The sequence below is a fragment of the Danio aesculapii genome, chromosome 22 (assembly GCF_903798145.1).
Source record: "Danio aesculapii chromosome 22, fDanAes4.1, whole genome shotgun sequence".
Classification (NCBI taxonomy): domain Eukaryota; kingdom Metazoa; phylum Chordata; class Actinopteri; order Cypriniformes; family Danionidae; genus Danio; species Danio aesculapii.
In genome coordinates, this window is record NC_079456.1 from 33170408 (window position 1) to 33181679 (window position 11272).

The 11272-nt window shown below is 39.1% G+C and overlaps 1 protein-coding gene across 2 annotated transcripts in view; it reads left to right on the forward strand.

Moving 5' to 3' along the window:
- The window catches only part of hps3 (HPS3 biogenesis of lysosomal organelles complex 2 subunit 1), a 39388-nt gene that overhangs the window by 21635 nt on the left and 6481 nt on the right, over positions 1-11272 (forward strand). For both annotated transcript variants that reach the window (XM_056447592.1, XM_056447593.1), the window contains 5 exons: positions 1619-1727; positions 3724-3911; positions 5329-5506; positions 10110-10343; positions 10645-10830. In XM_056447592.1, the coding sequence (XP_056303567.1) occupies positions 1619-1727; positions 3724-3911; positions 5329-5506; positions 10110-10343; positions 10645-10830 (895 nt within the window). The remainder of the gene's footprint in view (positions 1-1618; positions 1728-3723; positions 3912-5328; positions 5507-10109; positions 10344-10644; positions 10831-11272) is intronic.

Genomic DNA, 11272 nt, shown 5'->3' on the forward strand with positions numbered 1-11272 from the left:
TTAAAGACAATAAACAACGAAATGTTAGAAAGACTGGCTCTATGGGTGGTGCTAAATAAAACAACCAAACAGTCTTACTAATAGTCACAACAAATCCCCTATAAACCTAATCTAATAAACAAAAGAAATCTTCAACATCAATGACGTCCTATCTAATCTACATTGACTTTAAACCAAAAATACACAGGTTGGCACACACCCTCTTACCTGGTGCATCTAGACAAATGTTAATATACGTGCTGATATGTATGTCACGTGACATACTTACCTACCAGTCTTTCTAAACTCACAGGGAAATATGAGGTTAGGGAAGATATGGCGATACAAAGGTAAGAACAGACAGTAACAAACTTGAACAACAATAACAAAGTGTAAATTAAACAAAGACGAACAATACTGATAAAGGGGGATAACAATCAAACACTAATAAAGCAAACCGAACAAACAAGCCGAAATACAACAATCAATCGAGCAAACTATTAAACAGAGAGTCAGAGAGTCTGCTCCTGAACCAACAGACTGAAGACCTTTTAAAGACTAGGTGGCATGCAGTGATTGGCTGGGACCTGGGCAGAGTTGTTGAATGGTAACCAATCAGGTAGCAGGAGAGATGGGTTTGGTTGCAACAAGAACAAGTGAACAGCCAATCAGACATGGGAGTAGGCGGAGCAAACACAGAAGTGGCTGCAATATTTGTCAAACTGTAGTGAGTTTATTGATCTGCTGTCCCTCTATCTGGGCGGAGTAATACAGAAGGGTGAAGAAGCTATATGAGTGCTGTTATTACGGTAATATCGCACGGCTATCAGTCAATCAGATTCGAGAACCAAACTGTTGTATAAAATATCTAAATAGCCACGGTATTCAAAGTGATGTCAGCAAACCACCAAGAAGAAGAACCGCATCCAACAGGAGGAACTGTGCACGCAAGAGGAAGCTGCAGAATTACAGGTGCAGCTCGACTTAACATTGTCTGGAGCTCAACTGGTTCAATATACATGGCTGACTGCTATAGACAAACCTTCTGTCTTTGTTAATGCTGTTTTCCCCTATCTTACCTTGTTACATCCCTGACTTTAACATGAGAAAACATAAGTACAACCCCAAATCAGAAAAAGTTGGGACAGTATGGAAAACGCAAATAAAAAATTGACTTTTTTTCGAAATTGACTTTGACTTGTATTACATTGCAGACAATACAACAAACACTATTTAATGTGTTCCTCATTTTTAATTTAGGTCTTCCGATTTTAGTTCTTGCAACACATTTAAAAAAAGTTGGGACAGTAAAGCATTTACCACTTTGTAATGTTGTCGTTCCTTTTCACAACACTTAAATGGCGTTAAGGGACTGAAGACACCAAGTGATGAAGTGTTTCAGGTGTCATTTTGTCCCATTCTTCCTGCAAACAAGTGGGCAACAGTACAGGATCTTCATTGTTGCATTTTGCGCTTAAAACTGTGCCACACATTCTCTATTGGAGACAGGTCGGGACTGCAGGCAGGCCAGTCAAGAGATTTTAATGTGCGTTTTCCATACTCTCCCAGCTTTTTCTGATTTGGGGTTGTAGTAAATCTGCAGTTACGATCTGTGATCCTGCTCTTCTGTGCTCCTCAGATCCAGAAAGTCGTCAGTCTGTAAGTCCACAGAGGCGTCGGACAGCGCTCACGGCTGGAACCTGTATGTGATCAGCTCTGTGTCCACGCTGCAGCTCTACAGAGAAATAGTACTGCATCTAAATTCAACACTCTCACCGAAAAAACCAGATTAAATCATCAATAGATTATATTGTGTCGATTATAGAGAGCTTTATTGTTGCAGTTAGAAAAGGCAAAGTCTTATTTGGATGTTTTTAAGCAACCAGCAATATTTACAAATCTGTTTAATATTTCAAAGAGAGCTATTCTGAAATATTGAATATCAAAAATACACTCTTAAGGCTCGTACACACCGGGACGCTTTTCGTTTTTCAAGACGTTTTTCCGGAGTCAAACCCAAGCGATTTTTCACTGGCGTCGAGCAGAAGGGTAACACAGAAGAAGAAGGCAAAGTTGACACGCTTGTTGTTATCAATGGTTCAAGTAGCAGCTCTAGCGATGAATAAATGATTATTGTTCACCAGAGCAATAAGCAGCTCCACGTTCATATCACCTCTGGGCATCTTCTTCAATGAGCGCTCGCATTGACAGTTTTGCACTTGAGCGCCTCTAAGTGCTGTTTACTGTAACTTCAGCAGCTCCGTGCACGTGAACAAAAGTGCTAATCTGATTGGTGGAGAAGGTTTTGACGCGGCACGTCAAAAAAAAAAAAAAAACGAGCTTGAGGCGTTTTTTTAAAAATGACGCTTGCATTTTTCGCGTTGGTGTGCATGATCGCATTGACACCCTTTATTTAGTCACGAGGCGTTAAACGTCGACGGAAAATGCGAGCAAAAAACATCTCGGTGTGCACGGGCCTTTGTACTGTAATTTTGTGATTGCCTGGAGGAAAGTAAGCGATACAAGCAGTTATATTGACATTTTGTGATTTGCTTTGTCTCAGGTGGAGTACAGTAAGTGATACGAGCAGTTATATTGTCAAATTTTAGGATTGTTTTGGATTGTTTGTAGTACAGTAAGTGATACGAGCGGTTAAATTGACATATTTTATGTGTGTTTTGGATTGTTTGTAGTACAGTAAGTGATACGAGCGGTTAAATTGACATATTTTATGTGTGTTTTGGATTGTTTGTAGTACAGTAAGTGATACGAGCAGTTATTTTGTTATATTTTATGATTGTTTTGTCTCAGGTGGAGTATAGCAAGCAGTTCGAGCAGTTATATTGTCATGTTTTAATATTGTTTTGTCTCCGGTTGATAACAGTAACCTGTTATATTGTCATTTTATTTATTTATTTATTTTTTTATCTCAGGTTGAGTACACGAAGTAATACAAGCTGTTATATTGACATATTTTGTGATTGTTTGGAGTACAGTAAGTGTTTCAAGCAGTTATATTGTCCTATTTGTAATAGTTTTGTCTCAGATTGAGTAACGTAAGCAGTTATATTGTCATATTTTTGATTATTTTGTCTCAGGTGGAGTACAGAAAGGTTATATTGTATATTTTGTGATTGTTCTGTCTCCGGTGGAGTACAGTAAGCAGTTATACTGTCATTGTTTTGCCTCAGGAGGAGTACAGTATGCAGATATTGTCATATTTTGTCATTGTTTTGCCTCAGGAGGAGTACAATATGCAGATATTGTCATATTTTGTCATTGTTTTGCCTCAGGAGGAGTACAGTAAGCAGATATTGTCATATTTTATCATTGCTTTGCCTCAGGATGTGTACAATAGGCAGTTATATTGTCATTGTTTTGCCTCAGGAGGAGTACAGTATGCAGATATTGTCATATTTTGTCATTGTTTTGCCTCAGGAGGAGTACAGTAAGCAGATATTGTCATATTTTGTCATTGTTTTGCCTCAGGAGGAGTACAGTAAGCAGATATTGTCATATTTTGTCATTGTTTTTCCTCAGGAGGAGTACAATAAGCAGATATTGTCATATTTTGTCATTGTTTTGCCTCAGGATGTGTACAGTAGGCAGTTATATTGTCATATATTGTGATTGTTTTGCATCAGTAGTACAGTAAGCAGATATTGTCATATTTTTAATAGTTTTGTCTTAGATTGAGTACAGTAAGCTGTTATATTTTCATATATTGTAACTGTTTTGCCTCAGGTGGAGTACAGTAAGCGGTATGAGCAGTCAAACCCGTGTTCTCAGAGCTGTGTTCATCTGCTCAGTGAAGCTCATCTTCTGCTGAGGTCAGCGCTACTCAAACTGCAGGACGGCCCGTCTGAGGAGAAGCAGGAGCTGCTGGAGGCCTTTCAGGAGAGCTGCGCTCATTTAGGAGACTGTTTCAGCAGGTCAGTAGGAGGGCTGGGCAAACAAAAACATTTTTCGGTTAATGGGTTTTTAAACCATGGTCATGATTTGACATTGATTCTCAAAAGACATGAATCTTTATTTATGAATTTATTTCTATAGTCTAGACCTGTCAAATTTAGGTAAAAATCATCAAAAATCCTGACAACAAGATGGCACCAAACAATCAAAAACCCAAAGCTTACAGAAACGAAAACAGCTGATGGAGTATACACTAACCTGCGCATTATTCAGACACAAGATGGCGCCAAACAGTCAAAGACACAAAGCTAAGAGAAACTAAAACAGCTGATGGAGTATACGCTAACCTGCGCATTATTCAGACACAAGATGGAGACAAACAGTCAATAACGCAAAGCTGAGAGAAACTAAAACAGCTGATGGAGTATACACTAACCTGCGCATTATTCAGACACAAGATGGAGCCAAACAGTCAATAACGCAAAGCTGAGAGAAACTAAAACAGCTGATGGAGTATACACTAACCTGCGCATTATTCAGACACAAGATGGAGCCAAACAGTCAATAACGCAAAGCTGAGAGAAACTAAAACAGTTGATGGAGTATACACTAACCTGCGCATTATTCAGACACAAGATGGCGCCAAACAGTCAATAACGCAAAGCTGACAGAAACTAAAACAGCTGATGGAGTATACACTAACCTGCGCATTATTCAGACACAAGATGGAGCCAAACAGTCAATAACGCAAAGCTGAGAGAAACTAAAACAGCTGATGGAGTATACACTAACCTGCGCATTATTCAGACACAAGATGGCGCCAAACAGTCAAAAACACAAAGCTGACAGAAACTAAAACAGCTGATGGAGTATACACTAACCTGCGCATTATTCAGACACAAGATGGCGCCAAACAGTCAATAACGCAAAGCTGACAGAAACTAAAACAGCTGATGGAGTATCCACTAACCTGCGCATTATTCAGACACAAGATGGCGCCAAACAGTCAATAACGCAAAGCTGACAGAAACTAAAACAGCTGATGGAGTATACACTAACCTGCACATTATTCAGACTCAAGATGGCGCCAAACAGTCAAAAACACAAAGCTGATAGATGCTAAAACCGCTGATGAAGTATACACTAACCTGCACATTATTCAGACACAAGATGGAGCCAAACAGTCAAAAACACAAAGCTGAGAGAAACTAAAACAGCTGATGGAGTATACACTAACCTGCACATTATTGAGACACAAGATGGCGCCTAACAGTCAAAAACACAAAGCTGATAGATGCTAAAACAGCTGACCTGCACATTAAAAGAAGCGAGTAATCCAGACAGATGTGTACTAATGCTGTTTTATAGTGTAATAATGCAAAGGATTGATAGTGTACAGTTATTCTAAAGTGTGCCCCCTTCTCCTGTGATCTGCAGGTTTGATAAGAAGGACTGTCATTTGGCTCTCCCATATTATAAGATGTCGGGTCTCACTGTGACTGATGTTATTCAGAGGAACGTCTCCATGAGTGCCCTATCAAGCAGTTATGGCCGAGGATTCATCTTCTTCCTAAAGCATTCACTGTATGAGGAAACCGTGGAGGAGCTGAGCAAGGTTTTTTTAATTTATATTTTATTTACCCTTATGTGCTATGTCACTCTGGGGTGATTTTGAGTTTCAATTTGGCCATACGTTTTTCTGTGTTTCAGCTAGCAGAATGATTTTGGTGACAAATATGGAGTCAATCTAGGGCCATATAAACTTGCAAAATAAAAAAGTTTTGCAAACAAAAAAATGAAGTATTGAGCAAAAAAAAGTAAAAACTGCAAAGTTCCAAAAAATCGCAAAGTGAAAATTTATTTCTGTTAGCAAAATTTATTTTTATTTCTCAAAAATTAAGAACCTCAAAGGGAAAATTAAGTTTTGAAATGTAAGAATGAATTTTGCAAACAAAAAGAGAACTGCAAACAAAAATCAAAAACATAAATATTTGCATATATTCAACCGTGACTTTGCGATGCTGTTTCCACTTTGCACTTCGTGTTTCACTTTGTGGTCCTGATTTGACAAGGGAGCGGAGTCAAGGAAACTTGACTGGGCTGTAAGTCCATCTCGGTGATACTGTGTCTCCAGGTGATGATGTTACTTAAATGGAGGCAGGTCCGGGCTTGCCGTAAACGCCCAAGTTCCCTTAACTCCGCCCCCTTGTCAAATCAGGACCACAAAGTGAAAAGTGAAGTGCAAAGTGAAAACAGCATGGCAAACTAATGGTTGAATATATGCAAATATTTACGTTTTTTATTTTTTTTGCACTGCTTGATTTTTATTTGCAGTTCTCTTTTTGTTTGCAAATTTCATTCTTACTTTTCAAGTAAAGTGAAAGGCGCAGAAATGTGAAGTGCAAAGTGAAAACAGCATCGCAAACTCACGGTTGACTAAAAAGCAAATCAAAATAAGCATTGCAAATGACTGGACAGGTTTTGTAAAGGCAATGCTATAAAAATGTTTTGCAAAAATATATATATTTTTAATTGCAAATATTTTTTTTGCACTGCTTGATTTTTATTTGCAGTTCTTTTTTGTTTGCAAATTTCATTTTTATCTCTCAAAACCTAATTTTCCCTTTGTAGTTCTTTATTTTTGTTAGCTGTTACGTAGCGGATGCACCTCGCTATGCACATAAGGTTAAGGATGACCGCTGTTAAAAGAGGTCACCCGGAGTCCCCGTTCCTGTTCCCCAAGCACTCACACACAGGCCAAGTTGTGAAAAAGGGGTAACAAATTTATTAAACAAAAATTCCAGCATCGGAACCAGGGAACAAAAAGGCCAAAACAATAAACAAAACAAGGCACGCTACCTAATATTAAAGTTCTTACCTAAAACCGAAAGTAAAGTTCCGTAAATGAAACAAACAATTCTGACCTCTAACTATCCATTAAACAGGAGAAAAGGGGACAACAGAAAAGGGGCCTTTCCTTAGATCATTCAGCAGTAAGTAAACATTTAGCCACAGCTAACACCGAATACCGTCCTAGTACCGTATTTAACAGAGTATCTCACCAGATGACTTTGGAAAAAGGTTTCAGACAGAAAGATATCACTGCCACACAGAGACTTAGAGCGATCTGCTCACACACACAACAGCGAGGGGAAACAGGAAGAGAACTCGATGAACAGCGCAAACAGCATGCTTTTATAATTGGCGCCGCCCTTCTCACAGCTGCACCTAATCCCCGCTCATGTGGAGAGAGAGAGAGAGAAAAGAGACAGATAGAGGATACAACACACACAGGATCAATACACTCTAGCATTGTCAAAATAATGTTACTCAATATGTAACATTAGCAAAATAAATGTTTATTTGTCAAAATTTAATTTTGCTTTGCGATTTTTTTTTTTTTTTTTTTTTTTTTTTTTATTTTTTTTTATTATTTTTTTATTTATTTATTTATTTATTTATTTTATTTTTTTTGGAGATTTGCATTTAATTAAATCTTTTTTGCTCAATACTTTATTTTTTGTTTGCAAATCTTTTTTATTTTGCGAGTATACATGGCCCTAGATTGACTCCATAGACAAATCCTATTTTGACACATATTGTGAGAAAATGCTTTGAAATAAAAGAAAAACTCATCGATACACTCTGGGCAGATTGACTACCCTTTTTTTATGAATTAAACTGCTGTAAAAATGCATCAGGTCAATATATTTTTTTATTTTTTTGCATAAATCTGTTAATCAGCCTCAGTCCTAATCAAAACTACTAAATTGTTTAGAAAATTACAGGATTTTAACTCTTTAATTGCCAAAGTCATAAATGATGTTACTGATTTGGTGAAAAACACGAAATGACTAGCAATGTGACGATTCACCATGAGCTGGTTGAAAATCGATTCAAACATGTGACTATTCTAACCAATGGAAATGTTGAATGAATCGCGATACATGTTTTCAACAGAGGGGGCGCTGTGTTTACAGGCACAAACTCGATTTACCTGCGCATCAGAGGCATACCGGGGATGGGAGGAGTATGTGTCTGTGTCCAGTACTTTTTAGAGGCTGTCCTATGCACCGGGCACCGGCTGCCATCGGAATAGTCGGCAATCTGGGGGTCTTATAGATTGTACCTAACATCTGAGGACCGGGGGAAGGGGGTGAAATTCCAAGAGTTTTCTAGGAGAAATGTGTTTGTGAGCTCGTGTTCCACTGCCATTTGTTGTTGCTATGGCCACCGTCAGCTGTTCCTACACACGTGCAGCGTTCAAGGTTCAGAATAGTTTAGCTTTTGCCGCTGTGTGGATTAATACGGAATGTGTATCATAGTTAAGAATGGAGCAATATGCTGGTGTTTAATTACACTGCTTTTGGTGATAAGGTGTCTGAATAACACTGTTGAGTACGTTTTACTATGAAGCGTGTTTTGGAATCAGTCTCATGTTCTCCACTCCTCCATGACCACCACAGTAGCTGCTCAGGATACGGCCTGGTCCAGGAAATGGAAACCTTGGGATCATCTCGTCGTTGGTCTTGGATTGAATCAGTGACTCTGCATAGTCTGAGGGCCTTGGGAAGAGTATCCCCAAGTGGAAATGGAGAATAAAGAGAATAATTAGCGTAGCTGCTGTTCATAGTGTATATAAACAAGATGCAGAACCTGTGTGGAAACCCGCTAAGTGGTGCACTGAGTGTATGCTTTACTAAACAGATAGGTCTCAGATAGATCTAGTTTTGAATTGGGAGAGTGTGTCTGAGCCTCGGACGTTATCAGGAAGGCTATTCCAGAGTTTAGGAGCCATAAATGAGAGGGCTCGACCTCCTTTACTCGACTTAGCTATTCTGGATACTACCAGAAGCCCTGAGTTTTAAGATCTTAAAGAGCGAGTTGGATTGCAGTGAGACAGAAGGTTGATTAGATAAACAGGAGCTAGATTATTTAAAGCTTTATATGTAAGAAGCAATATCTTAAATTCAATACAAAACTTAACAGGCAGCCAGTGTAAGGAGGATAAAATTGGGGTGATGTGATCATATTTTCTAGACCTGGTAAGAACTCTGGCAGCTGCATTTTGTACTAATTGAAGTTTGTTAATAGAGGATGCTGGGCAGCCAGCAAACAGTGCATTACAGTAGTCCAGCCTAGAAGTCATAAAAGCATGGACTAGCTTTTCTGCATCTGAGATGGATAGCATACTTCGTAACTTAGCGATATTTCTCAGATGAAAGAAAGCAGTTTTTGTGACATGGGATATATGATTTTTAAAAGTTAAATTGCTGTCTAATATGACACCCAGATCTTTTATAGTAGAGCTAACGCTAACTTTGTATCCCTCTAATTGTAGATTGAGTTGGGAGATTTTCTGTGTACAGGATTTAGGCCCAATAAGTAATAATTGGGCCTAAATCCTTTTTTGAGGTCTCTGGTTTCACAAAAACAAAAATTGCAAACAAAACGTAGCTCCTTGAACATATTTGGTGCTCTTCAGAAATGTATATAGGGGTACGTATCCACAATGAGCCTGGGTTGTATTTTTATGTGAACTATACCTTTAATGAAATCGAAGTAGCTTTTATTATCTTATCAGATGTCAGATGAATTTACAGAACGTCATGCATTCCCTCTTGAAACAGACAGTTGGGTGTGAAGAATGTGTTGCTAATATTATTACTATTCTTTTTTTTATGATTTTTGAATGAAGAATCTTTTGTTTTCTTCTGATTTAATAACAATCTAGAACAGATTGTTGGATTGATAAAATGTTAAGGAACAGCACTTGAAATAGAAGTATTTCTATTAGTTCTGTTAGTATAGCTGAAGAACAGTGTTCATTTCTTTTGGAAAAGGTGAAGGATCAATAAATGACAGAATTTACAGTATTGGGTGAACTGTCCCTTTAATAGTGAATGGTGTGTGCACGTGTGTGTGCGCGTGTGTGTGTGTATGTTTTTGTGACATATCAGGACAGAAATCTGTATAATGACATAGGTATGACGCAGATTTTACTAGAAGGTGGTGAATTATGAGGACATGGCTGATGTCCTCATTTCTCCAAAAGCTTCTAAATCAAACAGAATGAGTTTTTTCAGAAAGTAAAACTGTACACAGTGTCCTGTGAGGGTTGGGTTTAGGGGTAGGATGGGGTTAGGGCAATACCAAATACAGCTTGTACAGTATAAAAACAATGTGATGTCTTCACAATTCACAATTGTGTGTTCCAGGACGTGGCTGATAAAGTGCTGGAGATCTTCAGTGGTGCTGAACCGGCTCAGCTTCCTCACGTTGTGTGCTGTTCATCAATGCTGAACGCGGACCCTGATGGCGCCGGGGTCCTTCTGGAGCAGCTGGAGGCCTCCGGGGCCCCATCCATCACACTGGCCCTCTGTAGAGCCTCTCTGGCTCTGCGCACGGGGGACCATCACACCTACAGCCAGCAGATGGAGCGTCATGCCGAGGTTATTTACCAGCACACACACACTGTTCAAATACACTGTTATACAGTGATAATTACCATAATTAACCTAGTTAAATGTCACTTTAAGCTGAATACTAGTAAATATCTAGTCAAATATGTGCTGACGTCATGGCAAAGATAAAATAATTCAGTTATTAGAGATGAGTTATTAAAACTATTATGTTTAGAAATATGTTGAAGAAATTTTCTCTCCATTAAACAGAAAATAGGGGGGAAATATACAGGAAGTCTAATAAGTCTGACTTCAGCTGAAGATGTTTTGTTGATGAATGTTTCTTCAGATGCTGCAGGTGTACGGCTTCATCGAAGAACCCCGGCTGCTCCTGCATGGCAGAGGTGTGGGTCTGATGCCCACATTACTGGCCCAGCAGCTGCGAGACACTCAGGAGGGGCTGCTGGTGGCGGCGCTCGTGGCCCTGCATGAGAACAGCAGGATCAGCCTGGAGGATGCCCTAATCTTCTTCCAGGTAGAGACACTTTATTTTATTTGTTTTGTACAAGGACAATATGCGACAATATAGTGGGGGAAATAAGTATTGAACACGACACCATTTTCTCAGAAAACATATTTCTAAAGGTGTCGTTGACTTTTCCCAGATGTTGGTAACAACCAAAGAGATCCATATATGCACAGAATACAGAACTTCATAGAGCGCCCCCTGCTGGTCTCACTAACACCGCTTCTGGCAGCAACCTAGCTTTCCCATGTGGTCTCCCACCCAGGTACTGACCGGGTGCAGCCCTGTTTAGCTTCAGTGGGCTACCATGAGAGAGTTACAGAGAGCTAGCTGCCGGCATTAGAAAAAAACCTGAAATTGAATTCACACCGTTCCTAAAATGGTCTTAGAAAGTCTTAAATTTGACTTGTGAATCGTGCAGAAACCCTTTGTGATGCTGGTGTGTGTGTTG